The 23,057-nt window shown below is 39.2% G+C and overlaps 1 protein-coding gene and 1 long non-coding RNA gene across 4 annotated transcripts; one reads left to right on the top strand and one right to left on the bottom strand.

Moving 5' to 3' along the window:
- Window positions 1–45: 45 nt before the first annotated feature.
- Window positions 46–8,458, top strand: LOC309718069. Of its 2 annotated transcripts, none has more exons than XR_014279863.1 (3): window positions 46–158; window positions 3,137–3,264; window positions 7,149–8,458. It is a non-coding gene; the product is annotated as an uncharacterized lncRNA (long non-coding RNA). The 2 variants fall into 2 exon arrangements; XR_014279864.1 differs by lacking the exon at window positions 46–158 and adding an exon at window positions 2,807–2,826.
- LOC309718068 (ubiquitin-conjugating enzyme E2 E1) lies at window positions 5,572–20,799 on the bottom strand. 2 transcript variants are annotated; one of them, XM_082553024.1, is made up of 6 exons: window positions 20,656–20,799; window positions 18,434–18,617; window positions 17,913–17,963; window positions 12,338–12,470; window positions 8,465–8,612; window positions 5,572–5,857 (listed from the first exon to the last, which is right to left on the bottom strand). In XM_082553024.1, exons 2-6 carry the CDS (start codon window positions 18,586–18,588, stop codon window positions 5,760–5,762), a joined length of 585 nt encoding a protein of 194 aa, XP_082409150.1. In that variant the 5' UTR covers window positions 18,589–18,617; window positions 20,656–20,799; the 3' UTR covers window positions 5,572–5,759. The 2 variants fall into 2 exon arrangements, with proteins under 2 accessions (XP_082409150.1, XP_082409149.1); XM_082553023.1 differs by having other exon boundaries at window positions 20,652–20,791.
- Window positions 20,800–23,057: the final 2,258 nt, after the last annotated feature.

Genomic DNA, 23,057 nt, shown 5'->3' with positions numbered 1-23,057 from the left:
CTTTCAGGACACTGGTGAGGGCGGAGCCAAGCGCCCCGTCGACGTAACAGAGGACTGGATAACAGCGGTCACGTTGCAAAGCACAACGTGAAGTGGAGAAGCCCCAAAAAGCTCTGCAGTTCACGCTGCGGCTGCAGGCGAACCGTTGAGTTATTCAGGTTTGATTGAATAACGCCTCTCCTTCCCCTCACAGCCCACCAGACATGCACGGCCCCGTGTTCTGTCCACGGACGCCAACTGCCGAGTTTTTCTAGTCAGTCACCACGACTTTGAAATTGCTTCCTGTCGCCAGCGTGTTTTCTAGACCATTCCGTGGACAGGCGTCACCATGAAAACCAACAAAACAAGCTTTGGAAAAAAGTGGCCACTGTTGCGTCCTAACGCTAATAATTAACGATGTATTTAAAATAAGACAACTATAAGTGTAAACATCTGTCCCTCGCATGATTCCAGCTGTGATATCTGCAGTTTATAAATGTGGAATACTTTTTTTTTCTTTTATAACTGTTTCGCTAACTGTTTAAACCTGGGCTGAGGTTTAAACTTTAAAGCTGTAGTTGTAAAGTGTAATTGATAGAAATAAACAAATGTTAGTTACAATTTAACTACAATTAGACAAAAAAAGGTCACAATAAAAGTATGTACAGGAGGTTCTATAAGGAAAAAAACTGTAAAAGGAAAGAAGTTTCCTTAACTGTCTCTAAATGTTAATATTTTTGCATAGTTCAGTTGTTTAACACTCAGAAAGAAGGTAATCTTTTTAGAAATGTATATTTTTGTAAAACATGGCTTAAGCAAGCACAGGTGCAGGTTTGTGTTGTCACCTCACAGTGAGAAGGTTCTTTATTTAAGCTTCCTTGTTGGAGTTTGCTCTTCGCCCTCTATCTGCATCGGTCAGGTTCTCAAATTTATCACTACTGCAGAACCTTGTGAAGTGAATGTATGACTGTCTCCATCTTGGACTGGTGTCTAGTGGATTGTACCTTCTGCTTGCCCTGAGAGGTGTGCTGCAACCTTGTCAATGAGGAAAGCAAGGGACAAAATTAACCTGTCCTGGGGTTCAAGGGTGAGCGTCTGCTGTTCAGGCCTAAGCCCACAGAGCTAAGCCAGCCCACCACCCTGAACAGGCCTGTAGAGGTTGGATTGATTGGTTGTCATTGAAGGAGGCCCTGGCAGCCCAATCCCTGTTTGCAAAAGATTGCTAAAAGAATATGGTGGTTAGTAATAGAAAGCTAATTTGAGCTGCTTCCTTGTCACAAGGAGTCTCAGGCAGATAGCTCTTCATGTTTTGATTTTTTTTTTTTAACTCTACATTTTCTTCCTGACACAACGTGCAGCTGAACTAGCAAATTTTTTGCAAAGTAACTGTGTAAACCACTAAAATATGGAGCTATGGTAGTAATGTGGAGTGTAAACACAGTATATCGATTAGCACAAGGATAATGGCCCCATGAGGCAGTGTGTTATGCTGTAATTGTATCTCATTTGTTCATTATGCTAATGCACTAGTAATGCATTAGCTGATACACTGTCAGTGTGTATATGTGCTGCTTTCATAGCTCTGACGGTGTGTATACACTCAGTTGTTCTGAAGACTTTTCTCTATCGAGTAAACCTTTCATGAGCTCCAAGTCCACCATATATTTAGCTCAGCATTTCTTATGATGAGGCCCACACAGAAGCATATATGCAAAAAGTGACATCGTCAACAGCAGTGGGGATTCAGAGCAGGGCTGACCACTTCTTGATCCTCCCTTTGCCACGTCCCCATGTAAAGCACCCTGGAAATACCTCTGATTATGGCGCTGGACTCATGCTCACTTTGTAAACGCCTGTAATTCAATCACTGTGTTCTTGCACCAATCTACTTGTCAGTGAACCCAGCTGGTCTCTGTGGGTTTTTTTTGCAGTAGTCTTGGAGTAGCTATTGCAAATTACCTGGGGAAAATGCTCGCTATGAACCAGGATTATTTTTCCTTTTAATTTTTAGTAAAGTGTGAAATAACTTTTTAGATGGAAATGGTTTTGAAATTATATGTAACTTTTTTAAATTGACATGCGTATTTGTGCAGAGAAAAAATAACTGCAGAGGAAATTAGACAAATGATGTTGAAGATGGACCTGATGGTGGGTGAAAAAAGAGATGATGGAGTGAAGGAGGACTTGGAGAGAGTTGTTGAGAGAGAGGGGGGCAGATGATAGTGGCAACCCCTGAACAAGATTTATTATAATATTGTGAAGACAGGTGGTCAAATCAATGAGCAATGTTTACTTACATTCAAACTGAACTCAATCATATATGTGCTTCAGTAATTTACAAACTTCTAATAACACAAACTCAACATTGTAATCGAACTGATCAGTTTTTGCATATTTGGCAACTATTAACAAAACCCTTCGAGGACTGTGTCCTTGATATTCATTATTCATTTCAACGGCATGCAATAAAACCATGTTTAATATGCTTACCATATCATAAATGACTTGTAGCATTGAATGCTACACTGACACGATATCTACAATGAGATTGAGTGAGATGAATGATTAACATTTATACTATACAGTAACATTTATAGCTAGCTCAATGGATTTAGTGTTGCCTGAATTTGGAATTTGTTGTTTGAGCATGTACAAATCCAGCTGTTTTGGAAATTATAACTTTGATTCACTGGTTTCTTGACAAAAAGCCAGTTTATATGAAGTTGTCATGATTTAAAATTTTTCGTGCAAACACATGCACAGTGACTGTGTGACTAAGTGCTCATTGACCAGATTTGTCTTTCTGCCCAGCGTTCAGGCATCCTTGGAATGATTCTCACTCTGCAGGTCGCCAATGCTCCACACCCCATCACCCCAGTATTTTAAGAAGACTGACACACATTTTGTTAACAGCTGAGTGCATAACAAGAGCCTAAAACTACAAATGACTTAAATAAAATCATAATAAAATTAAATAATAAATGCTGAACACATATTGGATTTCCAGTTTCTTATAAGTTCCCTGCTTTGATTTAGTGCATTTACAACATTTAAACAATTGACAGCTCGCCCTCTTGTTACTCATGCATGTATTTAATCTTTTTTTTCCTGCTCATACTGCAACCATGATGATCAGCACTGTTCTTTTTTTCCAAAGTGATGCTGACCCAGTGCAGAAAAATCTGGAACATGGCATCCCCGGTGGTGACCTGGGTTTGACCTGACCTCTGTGATCTACATACTTGACACTCACCTAAAACCCACATCAGAGACCTTCTATATTTGGTAAAAGCCAGCAGCAGTTTCATCTTTAGTTAACTGTCAAAGCTTCTGCACGTTGGCAGAACAAACCACTTTTACCTTTCAGTGCTGTGCAGAAGTCTTCAGCCACTCATTTTCTTTATATTTTACTAGGAAAATGGGAAATAGATTCAGTGATTTGTTGAAAAACATCCAAACATACAATATATAAAGCAAAAGCAGAGTTTCTAGTGAGCTTGAAAATCAATATTTCATATGACTGCCTTTATTTTTAAAGACTGCCTGAACTCTCTGAGGAAGTGTTCTCATACTTTAAGTAGTCTTCAGGAATAGTTCTTGAAGGACCTCTCTGGATGTTTGGGATCACTGTCATGCTGGAAAAATTAAGGCATTAAAAATTAAGCTGTTGCCAATCAGATCCATGGCAGATCAAAATCTGATGGTACTTTTCTGTGTTCATTTGACAAAATCCCAACACCACAGGCTGAAATGCAGCCGAAAATGTGGGCTAGATGAATCATCTGAAGGGCTAAATGCATCTTTCAGTTCTGCATCAGGTATTTTTTGGATGTCTTCCTGTTATTTGAAGGACTTTAAATCATTGTTCATCTGGTATAGACTGTTTTAAGGTTTTTAGGACTTCCACTTCTTTTGTCCCCCACTTGTTCAGTTTCCAGTGACTTTTTTTAAAGACACACTGCACATCATGCTGAAGTTTTCAGCTAATGACTTTAATACCATTTTATGTCTGTCTTCTTTGGGATTTTTCATAGATTCAACTAAATAAATGGGGGAAAAATCGTGTTTTTGAGACAGGCTGCTAACAGAGGTTCTAAAGCTAATTCTTTGTTGTCTGACACAACATGGTTCATTTGAGTTAGGTGCTTTTTTTATGCTTGACATATGATTCATAGGTCAGTGGTAAGAGACTGGATATGCAAAACTCATTCAACTGAAAATAGTCAGGTTTAAAGACTGGTTTGAAAACGAGTAAAAAAGCAGCCAATGTCTAAAAGCAACAACTTTGAAAGACCTTCAGACAGCCTGGAGAATTACTACTCCAGACCGCTTTAAAAACTACAACAAAATCTGGCACCTTGGAAGCAAAATATAAAGGATAAGTGGTAATCAAGACTTTTGCACTGTAGATTCTAATTTCAGTCTGCAGACTTCTGTGTTTAATCCAACACCAGCTCTAAGTGAGAGAGGTCACAAAGAGCAATTATCGTGTCCTGGGAGTTAAAACTACCCGATGCACTTGTTAAGCTAAATTGAATAACCACTTCAAAAATATCACAACTTTCTGAGTCTATTCAGGATTCATAGGCTGAATATAACCCTTTATGATAAGTTTCATTTAAACTTATGTGTCTGTTTAAAAAAAAAAAAATACTACTTCATAGAAATGTACTAAAGCAGCTAATGATATGATTTAATACAGGCCTGTAACAGCACATACAGGCTTCAACTGAATTACTCACTGAGTTAATGTAGTTTCGTATTTTCAGATCAGTTTTTCTTCTATTCTGACTTTTTGTTTTGAATTCAGTTTCGGTAGTTTCCCCAAGCATGTCTGCTCACTTCAGTTTAGTTTCCATCTGTTTTCGTGTTTGCTTCAAGAGCAAGATGTAAGAGTTTCAGAACAGGTGTTACAATACAAAGACAACAATTTGTGAAGGCTGCTGGCTCACAGTCATGTAAACGTCCATAATGTCACACATGTCCATCAAAGCCTTGTTGGACAGGTTGGGTTGTCAACTGACGAACACTAAAATTAAGCATGTTCCCTCAGGTATGGAAGGCATGTTTTCTCTTAGGACACTACTTTTCTCTGACACATGGTTAATCCTGCATGTTAGCAGGTGCTCTTCTTACAGTTGTAAAGGTAAACATGACAGGTATAAACAAAAAGAAAAATGTGCATTTTTATGGATAAGCTAAACACTTATTTAGCATATATAAACACTAAATGCATCTACTTTCAACTAAATGACTCCATAAAAGCTAAACAGGGGTGCCTGACTATCAGTCCCCTAATGTACGTTTTCAGTTTTTAAAGAGGGTCGGCACTGCAGTCGTGTATACAGCTTCTCTTTACTACAGTTTATGCTTTGTACTAGTGCTTTTGTTTACTGTATATCTCATTTATTTTGGCAGCTTTTCTTAGGCTATAAATGCCGATGGGTGTGTGGCATGCTTCACGGTGCCTTCACAAATATTTTTACAATGCTTGCAGCGGAAGTTTCAACATGCACAGAGTTGTATGTGGAATTCAGTTTTCAATTAACAATGTTTTTTTTTTTTTAAAAAGAAAAGAGGCAGACTCATCACTTCCTTTCCATTGTGTTCCTTTATTACCACGTTTCTGGAGATAACTTAATCAGGAAGCAAAAAATATACCAGACAATAAAGTACTAAAAATCTGAGATAGAAATAACACCCCCTCCCCCCAAAACAAGCAACCCAGCGACCCTTCGACCCTCCTCCTCCTTTTCCTGCTGCTGCCGTCCTCTGTGGGTTTATGTGGCGTATCGCTTTGTCCACTGTTTGGCTGTTCGGTCATGTTCTGCTCTGTTAGTCGTGTATTGGGTGGCGATGCTTCCCACCAGGGGATCGGCTGGGTGAACAGAAGAAACGGGAATAATCAGAATAAATTGGAATAAATTACTTTAGAAACATTTCGTCTGGAATGCATGTGCAGTACATTCAAATCTGTTCTTCCGATTTGCCATCTAAAACCTCCAAATGACAGTTTAAGTTATAAATTAACATTCCACCATGTTTGGAATTAAAATTCAGAGCTCCCGGAAGCGTCTTCATGGCAGGGTGAAAAGGTTCGATAGTCTCTTTAATACAGATTAAAAACTTCAAATAAAAAAAAGCTCGTAGGCTGGTCGGCAACAATTTAAGACTTGGAAAACATTCATTTCGACACCACTTTTTCATGATCTCTGTGCATGAATGCTACAAAAACAAAAAACTGAAGCAAATTTAAAAGGTTTCAATTGTTTAAGAAGTTTTTTGTTTTTTTTAATTATTGAACATTTGGATCTGAGCAGTTTCTCAGTGACACTGACTACTGTACAGTCCTCATGCTCTTATTTTGAAAGATTAGTCATTCTCATACAACTGCAATTTACTTTTTTGGAAAAAATAAAATGATAAAATTGATGGTTTACACAAACTTGAGTCACATGTTTCCATTTTATGAAATCATGTAAATGTTTAGGTGGACCGTCAGCTGGAATTCACATCACATTTCTAAAACTGCACCTCACTTTGAACTCTGCCTTCTTTCTTAATGCTTCATGCTGCATAAAAGCTAAATTACACCCTCTCTTTTACAACACGGCTGCTGTCTTGTCTTTCAGACAGGTTCTCCTCACTGGTGAATGAATCAGAGTAAAACTTTTATGCTAGCTGCCTGCAGCAGCATGCTGAGCACATAAAATCTGACCGCGTTTACAATGTGCAGCTTTGGGGTCATGAGATCAGAGTTCACAGCTGTGGAAGGTATGTGGTAAAAATACGGGGTCATCAATTCGAATGGTTGTCAAAGCAGCGGTGCGACGCGCACACCTGCAGTAAATGTGGAGCAGCAGGCTATTAAATTTGTATCAGTTTCCCACAGTGTGACAGTAACAGCGCATGTCAGTGACTGAGCAGGGTGAGGAAAAGAGGAAAACTTTGCAGCGCCTCATTTTTAGAATCCCTGACCTGAAGCAGCCAACTGGCAACAGTGCTGCTATTCACCAAAGACTCTTCAGTCTCACACTAAGTAAGATACCAATAAAACCAGTGTGACATGCATTAGGGAAGGGCCATTCATCTAATTTTTATTTTTATTTTAATCACTCCTTTGGCTTCCAATGACGATGAACTTTTTTTTTTTTTTTTTACTGCCTCAGGAGACCTGCACATTGGTGACGGGACAAGTGACAGAGAGCTGACAGCGGCGATCCTGACAATGCCACGATTAACAGGCTCAATCTGAAAAACTTTCACGGCTTTTACTTCTGTCCAGTGAGTCTGCCCTTTTTGGAGGTACAAAAACCCACTGCTGTAAAGAGAAATGATGCAGTTGATTTGATGATGCACTGGAAAGAGTGCGCGTTTCACAATTGTAAACCTGTAAAAAGATCATTAATGACTTGACATCTGAGGGTCTCTCACCTCTCTGCTTTTGGCAGCAATGAGGTTTGTCACATGACGTGATGCAGGCATTGCTCAAGAGTTGTCCGCCATATTGAATGTGACAGTTGGTGGCGAATTGCCATGGTTACCTTTAGTTTTTCAAGTTTGTCTGCAAATACTTGCTAATGATTAGCCGAGTGGTGGTAAAACCTGAAGTTTTACAAACTGGAAATGGAAAAAGTTCAGCTCTCAGCCAACATGTTTTCAAAAAGGGGCAACATTTTATCTTCCCTCCTCCTGTTTGTATCGCACTTCTCATTTTCATTACAGCTCAGCGGGACAGTGTTTTGAGGACCAGTCTGTCTGTAACGCAGCTTCTTCCATTACTCTACACCAGCGGTCCCCAACCTTTTTTGTCCCATGGACCGGTTTAATGTCAGACAATATTTTCACGGACAGGCCTTTAAGGTGTCGTGGATAAATACAACAAAATAAAATGACAGGACCAAAATTACAAAAAAAAAAAAAAAAAAAGTATTGTGTAAATGTGTAACTTTATTAGCAGCGTCCTCCTGAATTGCACTAACCACATCGAGAGTAACATCCTCCTCTCTGCCCCTTAATGCTCTCTGGTCGCTATGGTAATGCATAATTAATTCTTTCAAAATAAGACAAACAACTACAACACAGGAAAAGACCCAGGGAAACAGAGTTAACGATAAAAACCCTGAAAATCATAAATTTCACGACCGAGCTTCAACTCTCACAGCCCGGTACCGGTCTGTGGCCCAGGGGTTGGGGACCACTGCTGTACCTTACATGAAGACGCTACATATAGGAGTTATACTTTTACATTAAATCTACACCATAAACAATGAATAAAGTTTTTCAATAAAAAACACCAGCTGGCCCAAGCCTGGATGACCCAGTTTTCCCTTCACTGCGTTTGTTTTTCATGGGCACCAGATTACATTGAAATAAATCCATGTTTCTTAATGAGTAATTGTCAGATGTTACAGCTGTTACAAAAATACATCTTTGCTTTCTGAGTACTCAAATGATGCAGCTTTCATCAGCGTGCATGTCTTACCTGGGTTACAGTCAGTGAGCAGGGAGCAGATGGACAGCAGCACCTTGGAGATGGTGAGCGCGGGGCTCCAGTTGTCCTTCAGGATGTCCAGACAGATCACCCCCTGACTGTTGATGTTGCAGTGATAGATCCTGGTACGGAAAGTTACCTGCAGACACAAAGATCCTGCATGAAAAACACTTAAAAAAAAAAAAAAAGTCTGTACTGTGTTCTGCATTTCTCTTCAAACACTCCTGTATTGATCACTTTCACATGTGTTATTAAAAACAAAATTAAGCACTCACACAGCTCAAAATATGACAAAATATTTGTTCTGTGTAGAGAATTTCAGTCAGTGTTGGACTGCAATGAAACCTCTTCAGTAGACAAAAGCCCCCTAGTGGCTGAAAAGAAGTACGTCATCTTAACTGTCTTGGAAGGAAACCTCACTTTTCCTTATCAGTACAACAATCAGCCATAAACAGTGAGTCATTTACAGTAAATGTTCCGTGTCAAAACTGAATGCAAAATTATTGTGGAACAAGTGAAGTGTGGAAAACATTTGGAGGAAATTTGAGTCCTTTTCATCTCAGCGTACAATGTCTAATACTCATTTCCCCCCCCAAAGAGACGAAAACACTCAGTTTATGCGCTACTGTAGCGTGACTCAAGATTTCCAAGAATGATAATCGGTTTTTGTCTCAGTTGGTCATCTCTGGTATTTATCATGCTGTATCACTTCTCACAGACATTAAATATAATCTAAGACTAAAAAATAAATTACAGGAAACACACAGAGAACCCCACCAGGGTGATGGTGGGGTTCCCCCAAATCAATTTTACACCCACCTGAAGTGCCACAATCTAAACCCTTAATGTTGCTTTTTTTCATGATTACTTTTGTTCAGTAGCAAAACTGCAATAACTCAATGTGTGTAGCGTGGAGGAGTAGAAACCAGCACTTCTTTTCTATTATAATTCACTGGAAAGCTTTCACAGGTCATATCACCACGATGAACAGGTGACTGCTCAGAACAGAACTTCTGAGATGTCTCATTTTGATCTACATTTGACACCAGGCTCATCATCTAACCATAAAGAAAGTAATTATTTGTGTACTTTGAGGGCCTGTAACTTCAGTTTTTTCATAGTATGAAAATAAAATATTGCATGATTTTGAAATTGTTATTTAAAAAAAAATAAAAATAAAATAAAATCTGGGAGTCTGAGGGTTCAGATAAAAGACGATGACCAATTTTTACTGAATGACTCGCATGGTCATAAAATTTTCTCCTCAAATAACTTACTTATGAAAACAGCCAGTATATGTGTTTTCTTTTTACATGAATTTATATTTCCATCATGAACTGAAGCAGCAAAAGCACGAAATTAAAATCTGATTGCGTCAAGTGTCCCTAACCACAAACCCCAAACAAAAACCACCTACACAGACATGAATAGTAAAACGCTGTGATTATCAGAAATGTGCTTACATTTAATCTTCAGTTTTGCTTTTGTTTAACAGAGCAGATTTCCTGTTGATATTTACATAACAAAATAAATTTTACTCAAACATAGAGACCAGATGTTTATTTTATTAAAACTAAATGTAATGAATGGGCCAATTAAGTATAAAGGGCTATGCTTTGGGTTTAAATTAGTCCATTTTTAGCATCATTTAATATTTTGTGGTGGTTTATTACTTAATTTGTAATCCCATCAGAACAGGTTGTTTCCCACTGCTGTTTGGGCTTTTTACCATGTATTTGTTTTGTTTCATTCCACTGGGAAACGGACTTGATGAAACTATACACATCCACTGGGATGAGAGTTTTCACTGTCACCGCTGTGACTCTGTATGTTTAAAAAAAATGCTGCTTAAATCATTCAAATAATCCTCTGGGGAAAAACAAATGAAACACTCGTCCAGTCATTTGTAAACTCTGTAAATGTGTGATGCTGATCCAGAGTAAGCAGCTGAAGCAGTTATATGATGGAAAAAGAAAACGCTTCCATTTAGGAAACAAAAGGGGCGACCATGGCTCAGGGGGTTGGGAAGCGTATCTGTAACCGGAAGGTCGCCGGTTCGATCCCCGGGCTCTCTGTCCTGGTCGTTGTGTCCTTGGGCAAGACACTTTACCCTACCGCCTACTGGTGTTGGCCAGAGGGGCCGATGGCGCGATATGGCAGCCTCGCTTCTGTCAGTCTGCCCCAGGGCAGCTGTGGCTACAACCGTAGCTGCCTCCACCAGTGTGTGAATGTGAGAGTGAATGAATAGTGGCATTGTAAAGCGCTTTGGGTGCCTTGAAAAGCGCTATATAAATCCAATTCATTATTATTAACATGAAATTGCAAACATTAGCATTAGCACAAAATAAAAAGAATAATGCATAAATGCTTGAATTGGAAAGTAGAAGCACCGATTTCCCAGAAATCTGGACTGAATCCACTTTTTTTTTTTTTAAACTGTGTTTGGGATAATTAGGCTGTAATTTTAGAGGTTAAATGTGACCATCATGAGCTGCTGTGTTGTTACAAAAGCAAGAGGAGCAGGGTCTCAGTAAAAGCAATCTGGCAAACAAAAGGTTGTACAATGTGTTTGTTTTGTGTGTGGGAGTGGAGCTGGAGGCTTTTTTGTGCTATTTGAACATGTATTCTATAGCATATTTAATACAGTGTGCCTAGAGAGGGCGTGTTTTCTCTTAAGAGATCCATGTTTATAGTCACCGTCGCTAATAAAGAATAAAGCTAAGTTTTACTGAAGCTTGGAGCATCATTTTGTTTTAAAAATAAAATGATCTGGTGATTTTCACATTCACAGGACTGGTTGTCAGAAAATCGTGTGTACTACAGAGCTTCACAATGTTAAAACCTCTCAGCAACATGCAATGAAGCACAAAATCTACAGCTTAAAAAAAACAGACCAACAGATGATTAATACGGTACTCTTGTTTGAGTAATGACTGAAAACCACAGTGCTTATCTGTGTCAAGATTTTTTTTTTTTAAATGAGACAACATATTTTGTGTAAAGTCCTGTATCCTGGTATTATGAAACTGTACAGTGTCTCAGTGAGAGGTTAGCAAAGGTAACTAAAACTCAATGTGAAAAACATTTTAATTAGACAAAATAAAAATTTAAATTATACTATGTCCAATATATTTCTGAACATGCTCAGTTTTGCCTTGTAAAAACTAAAAACTAAAGTAAAACCACAGGAAAAAATAAAGTGAAAGAACCAAGCCCACACTGGAAGCAATCTGAAACTGAACTGAAAACATAAATAAACACCAACGTGTTTTTGGAACAGTGTGGGGATGGAGATTTAACTGGAAGTCAGTGTGAACAGTTTTTTCTTAATTGTTTGTTTCCCATTTTTCTGGAAATTATTTATGACAAAAAATCCCTTTGGGATATGTGTGTTTATTAAAAGGAGCACACTGTATATTTCTACTTTTCCTGCTGTTTGAAATAAAAATATTCTTGATAAGAAGCGAGCAAATGTGTAGCTAATAAAGCTCCATCTTGGTATCTGATAAAACTGATTCTTCATAAAGTAACACATCTGTTTTCTCAAGTTAACAGATGTACTGACTTGAGAAAACAGACGGGTTTTTTTTTTTTTCCCCCCAACCCTGCACTGTCAAACTTTACACCGTTATGCAGAGCTACTTTTATATCAGGTGACATCTGTTTGTTTTGCTTCATTTAATAACCCAACCTTCCAACTTTTGGGTTAAACATAGTACACCTTGTCTTTTAAATCAAATATAGTCCTTGAACTCGATTTGATGTTGTTATCTAAAACCCTGCAGCTGAAACAGTTTCAGCACCTGCTGCCTGCTTCTGAGGTACAGTTAACAGACATGAGGTTCTAGTATTGTGTATCAGTACCTTGGGGGGTTTAAAGGGGTAGTCGGGTGTGAAGGCGATATCTAGGAAGAAGACGCCTCCCTCGTACACAGAGCCCGGCGGTCCCAGGATGGTCGACCTCCACTCATAGATATTGTCTCCTTTTGGACCAGCACTGCAATCAGAAGGATTAAATTCATTTAAACTGGATTTATGTTCTGGTGAAGCCACAAAAATATTCTGAAAACATCAAGGTACACTTAGTTTATTGCACCACCCACATAAGCCTAAAATACAATATTTATTTGCTGCTGTGCCATGAGTCACATTTTAAAGAATGAAAGTTCTAATCTTTGTCGGTCATCTCTGGTGTTTATCATACTACATCAATAATAACGAAGGAGGGGGAAAAAGCTTTGCCGATACAAATCTCATCTGCAAACAGACAACATCCACAGAGCAGACACACCGACGCAAATGAAGTCAGAAAGGGAGGAAAGAAACAAAGAAGAAAAAAAAAAAAGACACCCACACACAGACTGTAGATTACAAGCTGCACAGTGGATGTGCATCAGCGCCAGTGATCAAAGCAGTGTGTACTACAGTATGAAAGTCACATTCATTCACATACTGTGTGTATAAAACACAATGAATCACAATAAAATTCACGTTTACTGGCAGCACGCCGAAGAAGGCGTCAAAAAGGAGCTAAAGCTGATGATAAATGCCGCGTTTGTAATTCGACAGATGAATTCAGTGGGCTGTTAAAGGGAAATCCCACCCAAAGTAACGCCCCCCCCGTAAAAACGACATTTGACAACACCTCCTGTAACCTTAGCGATTAGTTCTAACATCTCAGTAAAGATCTGGTTTTAATAGCCATTAGAATAGTATCCGGATTTTTCTAAAGGTTGCTGCACAGGCAGCGACCTCCCTCGCTAATGTCTGATGCACAGCCAATCATTCTGTTCTATAAGCAGACCTGAAATATGACAGAAACCTCTCAGTTCAGAAAAGAGCTTCAAGAGTCACTCCTAACCATTTTAAAAGCAAATTTTTTGTCTTACTAATGGTCATCTTACTTACAACTTTCCATCTGCTGCCCAGACAGAAGGAGAGAAAAAAAAACTACATGCACATGAACCTGGAAAATAAATATTTAATTCGTCATTGTTGACGCTAATTTACATTGTCCAATTTGAAAAATGTGTAGCTGAAACACTCTGTTACAGAGAAGGAGAAAATGGGAAAGAGGAAAACAAAACTTTTTGTATTTTGGGGTGCAACGATACTCGTATCGATATTGAACCATTTGATACAGTGCTTTTGGTTTGGTACGCATATGTATCGAACAATACAAAATTTTTAATTTATTTTATCAACTTTTCTTCTGACGATGCTGTCTGTGTTGAGAGCTCAGTGGATCTGCGTTCGACTTATCTGCCTAGGCTGCACTGTCGAGCGCAGATCCACTGAGCGCAGCGCAAGCTAGCGAGACAGAAGCTAAGCTCGTTGCAACATGGCAAATTGAACCTCCCCCACCCTCATTCAGGCGTTTGGAACTATTTTGGTTTTCATGTGAAGTATGACCCTGAAGGTAAGCGCGTCATGGACAAATGTAAAACACTATGTCGGATGTGCCACGCAATGCTCAATTACATTGGTGGGAACTAGTGCGTTAGCGCAGTTAGCTTGTTAACGTGTTGACGCCGTCCAGCCGCACGCACGGGGCGATCCGCGGTAGCTCGTTAATGGAGATTTGCCGTGTTGTGGCGTTAACGTCATTTCAACGAGATTAACGCTGACAGCACTAGTGGGAAGACAACGAATATGACTGCACATTTACTCCGACATCATCCTAGTGCAAAGACAAGTGGAAGCAGACAAAAACAACAAGCACACATGCTACAAACTTTACCCGAGTCATTTAGACAGCCGTTAGCACATGATTCTCATTATGGGGACCTGATATGTTTAATATGCTGCTGAGAATATACCCCAGAAGAAGCGTATAGTATAGCTTTTATTTTGGAAAGAGCCATTTCTCTGTAATAAACTCTCTTTTCCAAAGATGAGTGATTTCTCGATCAGATAGTTTTTTATTACTTTGTTGTTTCAGCAACATTAAATTTAAAAACTGTACTTTTGAGTTCAAATATATATTTATAATTTTAATAAATGACAAATTAAAAAGGCATGAACATTTTTTTGTATCGAAAAAATATCGAACCGTGACACCAAAGTATCGAACACACATTCAGCAAATGTATCCGTTTGGCTGTTCTGTCTTGAAAACTGCAACTTCACGACTTCCCTACATGTGACACGTGTGGGAAACATCTGTAAATTCCATTAACAAACACTGGACAAAAAAAAGAGAAGCACTGTACTTGTAGCATATTTTCCTTCAAACATAGAGAGTCGAAGCTTTTTCCCTTGAGCATCATTCAGAAGATGCCAGAGTTGAAAGCAAATCCCCAGTGATGCATCTATGCCTCATGATCTGTAATCTGTATTGATTTTTCCTCAAAGCAGCCCAGCCTTTATCCCTCTGACATGTAGAACATGCGGCTGTGAACCCCTCAGGGTTCATTGCTATGAGCCATAATATCAGTATTGATTGAAAGCTCCTGTGGTGCAGCAGGGACGCTGGGTAGGGTTAGATATTGCGCTCTTCTGTTCGCTTTTAATCAAGGTTAGCACAGAGCTTCACTGCCAACGACAACATGGAATATCGATCCAGGGAGAACCATCTGGACTAATTATCTGGATGTTAAAAGATATAGCAGCAAATGTGATAGATGAAAGGCTCTGACTTTCAAGTGGATGAATTCTAATTATAAGACTCTTTCCACACTGCTAATCAGCTTAAAGTAGCACCCTTATGAGACATTAATGTTGCCGTCATATAGGATATGACTTACTTGAGCTATATTGGTCTAAGATAACTGGACTCCACCTACCTCTTTTATGGGTTAAAACAAGGTGGTGCATAGTTTGAAAACAGCAGGATGGCTATCATGTTTGCACTATAAAGTGTCTTCAAAAAGGACCTTTGAAACAGTCGCAGTACTGTTTAAACTAGAATGACCTTATAGGACAGGAAGTGACAGGGCCAGCTACTCTATCATGAGCTCTAAACTACATTAACCTTTTAAATGATTTTAAATATTCTGATTTTTTTAATGAGGTGGATTTGGCCTGAAAACATGATTTGTAGAATAAGATGTAAACCTGTCACCTGTAGCAGGCAGATAATACTGAATTATTGTTATTGACTCAGATTGTACAGGCCAAAAATCAATCAACCAACAATTCAGCAGGCTGCACCTTGCCTTAAGTCACCTGTTTCAAAAAAAAAAAAAAAAAAAAAAAAAAAGACTTTTCTTCACTATGTAAAAGTCACGAGTTAAGACAACAGCTAGATTATCTTCATTTGATGATTCTGTGCCAGGATTGAAACAAACATACAGCTCTTATAATGCTTCCTGCCTTCACAACATAGACAACATCTGCAGTGGCTTCTAAACTTGTTAAACTACTGAACAACAATTAAAAGAGAAAACAAAAACAAAAACAACACACCGTAGGGTGACTATTAGATAAACGTTGTGCCGTGTGCATCCCTGTAGCCAACAGTCTGATTTAGTAAACAGGCTGAAACTTTTCTAAACACATGGCACGTCGAGTAATGTGAACATGCCTGAAGGGGACCATTTTCGGCTGTTTGCCACATGTGAGAAAGGAGCATCTGTGGGAAATATCCTGACCTCATTCTCCTGTCTATAAAATGTCTGAAAACAGCTGGACATCTACAAAAGCGAGAATCAGGTAGAGGCAACAACATGAAAGTGGCCAGTTTCTGTCTGATGCCTGAAGGAGCCCGAGAAGCTGCTGTTTTCTGAAAAGTGGCAGCAGTAACAACTGAAGTCAAAGCAGAAACCGCCGTTTCTTTTAGGACTGTGGCTGTGAACTGACACCAATTCCTGTTTCTTTCATTTATCTGCAAACATCCAGACAGCGTTCATTTGTGTGATGGTCTGTAGCCTGAGGTTGTTTGTCTGATCTGCTGAGCCACAGTGGGACAGATTCCTCTCCCTCTCTCCCTCCTTTCAGAGAGAGGTCAAAGGTCAGACGCAGCTGCCGAACAGCCACCTGGAGTGTGGCGGGGCTCAGTGATTTGCCTGAGGACACTGCAGGCAAAGGCTAAACTCAAACATGTCAGTTTTAAGCACAGTCTTTCCGATCACAGTGGTGCATTGCTACTTTTAACATTTAAGGACAATTAAATAATTAAAATAATTATTAAATAATCACTACTTTTCCCCGAGAATCTGAAGTGGTATATTTAGTATACTGACTGTTAATGTAAAATACCGCAGAATAAAAAGATTAAAATTGGATTTGTGTGTGTGCAGTTTGTAAAGTGTCTAAAGTGAAGATTTCTAGTTAAAAGTATAAGAAAAAAAAAAAAAAAAAAGAGTCCTTATGTATCGTATATGTTTAGAAGTTTTTAGTTAGAAACTAGTATTTAGTAATTACAAACATTTGACATAATTACACTAATCATTACAAGCTCTCTGAAATGTTTGTGTTTAAATATGCAAATACGGAAATGCATGCAAGTATGCATTAAATAGAGATGTGTGAACACTGGGTAATGTTCAGATATCGCATCGTAAAGTGTTTAAAAAAATAAAAATAAATAAAAATAACTCTGGATATCCCATCTCTACATAAATCTGACGTCGGTCATCAGTCAGAAAAAAAACATTTCACTTTTTTCAGGAATAAAATGCTCAATAAATCAAGTTGAAGGTGTTAAAAGAACACGCTTTTCAGCCAAAGCTCTGAGTGTATAGGCAGGAATACTACTGCTAAGCCTGGTGGACCTAAGAGCTGCTGAATAGAAGATTTCAGGATCAGAGCATGAGACAATTTGTGAAAACAGCCTTAAAATGTGAACATGATGGAATTCATTTTAACTGGACACTAGTATTCACTGCTTAAAAAAGTAATAAATATCAAACTTCACCAGTTGATTACTTACATAAAGACTTTTTTGCATTAGAGGCCCTAGTTCATTAAATATGCACTAATTTGTCTAACTTTGCATTTCCCCTATTGGTGCTCTAAGTCGGTGAATAATATACGTTTGGTTATGGAGACATACATGACATGCAGCAAAAACCCACATATCTACATTTCATAATATTCTAAGTAAATGATGAAAATGATGTTTCCCAACTAGCCCCAGCATCTTGACCTGACCTTACAAGCTGAGCTCTAAATAAACTCAGTGCAGCAACTTTGTGAATTCTGGAGAAATAACCCTGCAATGCTTTCTAAGAATGTACACAGGTGTTAAATATAAGGAATATCTTGGAAACAGCAGCCAATTATTAGTTTTAGATTAAAAAAAACAAACATATTTTATCTCCACAGCGGACAAATTCTGAAAAAATGTTAACCATTGTAATTATGATCTGGATTTGACCACAGTATTGCTCTGTATTGTATATTACAGCGGCTGGTATCTGAGGAAAAATACAGTGATGGGTTTTATTACCAGTGCAGCTAGGTAGATAATTGACATGTGGTACAGAGTGAAACCCACCTGCAGTTTGGTGGAGGGTCCAGTGTAATGTCAGCCAGCTCTTTTTGAATCCTGCACATCAAAGAAATAGTCAGTTACAGTAATAATTACTCCAGAAATCACAGAATTTACGACTCAGACCCTCTTATTTAAATGTGAAATTTACATATTCACTTAGGGATTAATTAATGTAATTTCTGCTACAATTCCTTGTGTAAAAGAACAAGTGTTGGTGAAAGTGAGACTGAAAGTGCAAATATATAGATATAGACAGACACACACACACACACACACACGCACGCACGCACGCACGCACACACACAGAAGAGAAAAGGGAAGTGCTAAAAGACAATCTTGTGGTGTGCTGAAACACATGTCTCTAATGGACTTCTTCTTATAAATTATGTTAAAATTTACCCCTAAAAATAAACCCACAGAATTTTTGTTAACACAGAAACCCCCCAACAATCAAATTCTTGAGATTAAAGAGAATTACGGGGATGTCCTTGAGATACTTCTGATTTATGGTTTAGGTTTTTTACCGTTTAGCGCTGGTGGAAAGCAGCTTGGAGTTCTTGCTCATGCTGGCTTTGCTCTCCCGTTTCTTCTTGCAGAAAGTGTCCTTCTGTCTGGTCTGGCTGGAGGAAGGCGGCGATGACGAAGAGCTGGTGCTGGCACGGGAGTCTTCATCCGACATACCGGTTTGGTTTGGAGAAGAGCCGGAACCTAAAAGGTGGAAAGCCAAAAAGATTCAGAGTCATTTCTAAATGGGGCTTTTGTTAATTTGACCTCCAAGCAGCCATTTAATAAGCCACTTCCATGTTGTGAATGTTTAGAAGCACAGCGGAGGGTTGAGGAAGAAAAATAGAGCTTTAAACCACCTTCATTTGCAGCTGAAGGTTTTTTATGTGAATGTATGGCAGACTTAACAAGAACTGGCTGAATTCTCCAAATACTGAAGCAGAGGAGACGCCAGAACATCCTTTATGAAAGAAAGAAGCTCATAACCAAGTCTGAACCGAGACTATACATAAAAGTATTACTAGTTCTGGTAAATAGACTGGTTCTTATAGAGCACTTTTCTACTCTACTGAAGCATTCAAAGCACTTTATACAACATGCCTCGTTCACCTATTCACACCAGCACTTTTTTCTATGCTTAAGTGCTTTCTATCTAACAGAACGTGAACTTGTGTTAATATCTTCTGACCTCTTCTACCCCCTGAGCTACAGCCTCCAACATTTTCTGTTTGAGCTTTTCTTCAACCTCAAAATGATCCAAAGCATATTTGATGTTTGATATTGTACCACAAAATGTCATTGCGGTCCAAAGAATTTGTTCATATTTAATTGACCAATACAACTTATAGAAAATAAAATTAGAAAAAAAGATCACCTAGATGGTGATAAAATATATATGTGTTTTATTTACTGAAGTATAAAAGTGTCTTAAACAGGGGTTTCCTGGCATTTTTTAAAGTCTGTTTCAATATACTCAAACTTAAAATTGTTTTTTAAATGATCAGAATTAACAGAGTCACCGAGCTCTGTCAAGCAAGTTAACGCAGACCCTTTGTCTTTATAAAGGTCAGAGTTGTCCTGGATCACTGATGGGAATTGGTTTCACTTCAGGGGCTATTTATGCATTTTAAAGTCCATCTCCTGGACATTGCAGTTTCGCCACAGAAGGTCGACTTCAGCAACATCCCGGGGGGGGGGGGGGGGGTGTAGGAAAGGTGATCAGCAAAACGAGGTGAAAGTGTTTATTTAACAGCAGCCCCGTGGAGTTTTTTTCACCAAATCCGAAGCGAAAACGAACCGTTCAGCTCCAGCTGCCCTCAGAGGGCGTAATTAAGCTGGTCTTCCGCCTCTGATCGACGGTGGCCTCAGAAGAGCACCAGCTGATCGGTTTTCGAGACGCGGCGATGCGAACGTTTCGCTGCGGCTGAAATCTTTCGATTTAAGCGAACTCGATTTCGCGAAAACGTCGCTTCGATTCGATTAACTGGATGCAGTTGAAGTAATTTAGGTTACGTAATAAGTCAACAAAGACAACACGTAAATGTGAGCAATATTTAGCGACTGTCTGTTCAGGTTGTGGGGGTACGCGTGTGGGAGAGGAGGTAGCGCAAACAAAGCCGTTCGCGAATGCTGATTTAACGTTAGCGTCACGGAAAACGTTAGCTAACGTTAGCAGACGAACAAGCTAGCTAGCTAGCGCTATGTACACTAAAACGAATAATTTCACAGCCAAGAAGCTCAGTGTGCCTGACGAGGGGTCAATGCTAAAAAATTCAGATGATTTTAAGTTTATCCCTGTGGTGACACCCTCCACCAAAGCTAATGCTACCGGCTAACGCCCCCCTTGTCCCCTCAGATCTCCCCACTCTTACCCCAACTTCAACTAGCAAAGACTCTGGCCTTCTGCAGTAATATATATTTAAATGTCGGGTTGTGTAGCACCACACATGGTTGCATCGTATTCTCGTATATCAAACTTGTCGTATGAAGGGTGTCAGTTTGAGAGTGAAACATTAAACGCGTTAGGTACTAGCCGGGAGCAACAGCTGCGCTCCAGCACATAGTCGGAGCCCGTTTTCCGTGCGACTAAGTGATAACCGCGACCTTCTCGTTCGTGTGCTCCTCTCTTTTTAAACCATCGACTTCGACTGAAAAAACACACGCAGAGACGCAGACAGTTCACATGAGTCTGATAAATAAATGCCATTAAGCCATTTTTTATTCGCTAATAAAACTTACCCACTCTATTGTGTCTGGACCTCCGCCACAGTAGAGGCTAGCTGGCTGGTGCTTGTCGCCCTCTGCGGAACGGAAGTAGCCTACCGCGGCTGCAGTGGGCTGAACTGCACCGGTCGTACTCTGGAAACAGTACAGGCCTGCAGCGAGTGCTTCACGCAGGTTACATAATATTAATAATAATTTTTAAAGTTTATTTCGGGCGCTGCAGTCCAATTCAGTACACAAGAAGAAAGAGTAATGATTAGAAAACAAACAGGCAGTTGATTCTGTGTTTCTAGAAACAGGAGGAATATCTTAAAGTTGGCTCAGTTGCAGCTATCATTACTGCACCTTTAATTAATCAGCACATTCATTAAAGCATTTTAAGCTTGAGCAAAATCCCGAACGCAGCATTACACAGTCAGGGCCGTGCATATTTGGACAATGACACTGCTTTTGTCTTTTCTCCTGCACACCAGTAACTGTGCAGTGAAGTGCAGGCTTCCAGGTTGATTTGAAGGGGTTTAACGAAAGTATTGAAGTAAGTGTCTCATACATACCACCGCTTTAGAGGCTTAAAAGCAGTTGACCAAGAAGCCGTTTCATACATGGGCCTTTCCCTTATTATTCCATGAAAGATCTCAAAGACGTCTCTTAGGATATAAATATTAGACCCAACAGCTGAAGGAGGCCGAAGAAGAAAAATAATCAATAAAGCAATAAGAGCAAAAAAAATAAAAAATAGCAGTAGCCAAATCAACAATCTAGCACATTATGTGACCTGGAGGACCACAGAAGGCAGCTAAAGTGCATGGGCTAGATTTACCAAACAGTATGTGAGGTGATTATTACACACTGGTCACATTTGCAATACCTAAAGCAGATAATCTGAAAAGTGTGATGTTCTGTCTGCTGTATTCAGGAGGTCTTATTTAACAGATCTTTAGCTATGACTAAGCTGCTGCCTCATCGGCCACAGAAACTGACAAAAAACCCACTTAAACTGACCACATGTCTGTGGACTCATCCAATAATTACTCACAACGTGTTATTGCAGGACCACGAGTTGAAAGTATTGCAACCAAAATTGGCACGAAAGCACATTTTCACAGTTTTGAAAGGTTAATGGCGAATAGTTTGTATTTCTGTGTTAAAGGCGCATCAATTCTCTGCGCTTGTGCCTGCCATTATGTGCAAAAAACAAAACAAACAAACAAAAAATTCAGGCCCTTGTTATTTGGGCTGACCGTGGCTCAATTACTGATAAATTACATATTAATAGATTTGTAAGGGAAACGTGCCTTGCAGCTGTTAAATGACCCACGAAGTACATCATGATGCAGTTACCCGTGGAGGGTGCGCAGGTTTAAGAGGTTAATGGGGTAATTTAGTCAAACGGTGACTACTGCTGTGCTTTGACAGTGGAATACTATTTTCTTTAACCAATTTCAAGTGTTGTTTTCAAGGTTTTTGACTATCTGTTTAGGCACTTCAGTGAAGTTATAAAGTACATCGAGTGGAAAAATTTAGCCTAAAATGCTGTAATGGACTGAAATTGGAATACAATTCTCCTTTATTATCTTGGAAAAAAACATGTACTGTACGCGGGCAATAAGAACAGCATGGGAGCCAGCAAAGGTTAGATTGCTGTTTTAAAAGCAACACATCAACCTAATCCTGTAATCTAATGTGTGGTAAAAAAATGCAGTTGTTTTAAGCACCAATTTAGTCTGAGATGGAGACTTTATCTCATTTGGCGAGCAGCCTTCTGGCCAGTCTTACAGTCTAATGGCCACATTATTACTTATGCAAAGCACCAGCCAATTGGAGCATTAATCAGGAGAGCAAGCGAAATACCAAAATCTGTAAGAAACAAGGGATCAGTCAGCTCTTGTTCTGTTGAAAAGGCTTAAAAGCTTTTTGCTCTATGACTCATTTATGATTCAAACATGGCACACCGCCAAAATATATTGTGTGAAGTACTACAAAGTTTAGTTTGTGTTTTTTTTAATCCCCCTTCAGGTCCATTCTTTTGTTTTGAATATTTTAATAGTTCTGGACTCACTGTGGACCCCAGTTCACATACATAAAAAATCCTTTTTAAGGACTGGATATTTATTTTCTTGGAAAACATCATCAATTCTACCAATAAGCAGAAGGGATGTACTGACCGTTTAATGGAGAGAAAAAAAAAAGTACATTAACCTTTTTATTAGAACGGTATAAACCAGGGGTATCAAATATAAGGTCCCCAGGCCATAATGGCACACTGAAAGGTCCAATCGGGCCCACTGGAGGCCTTTTCAGAGTGCAGAAATTACAAAGGGCAACTTTTGGCTGTATTTCGCATCAGGAGAGCTTTTTTTTCTGAATGGGTCATTGCAGCTTTATAACTTTTCTACTAAGGTGGTTACGCCAAAGAGCCAC

Source organism: Aulonocara stuartgranti (genome assembly GCF_965226115.1).
Source record: "Aulonocara stuartgranti genome assembly, chromosome: 11".
In the NCBI taxonomy this organism is placed as follows: domain Eukaryota; kingdom Metazoa; phylum Chordata; class Actinopteri; order Cichliformes; family Cichlidae; genus Aulonocara; species Aulonocara stuartgranti.
Note: the sequence above shows the minus strand (reverse complement) of the source record. Positions and strands in the feature narration are given on the sequence as shown.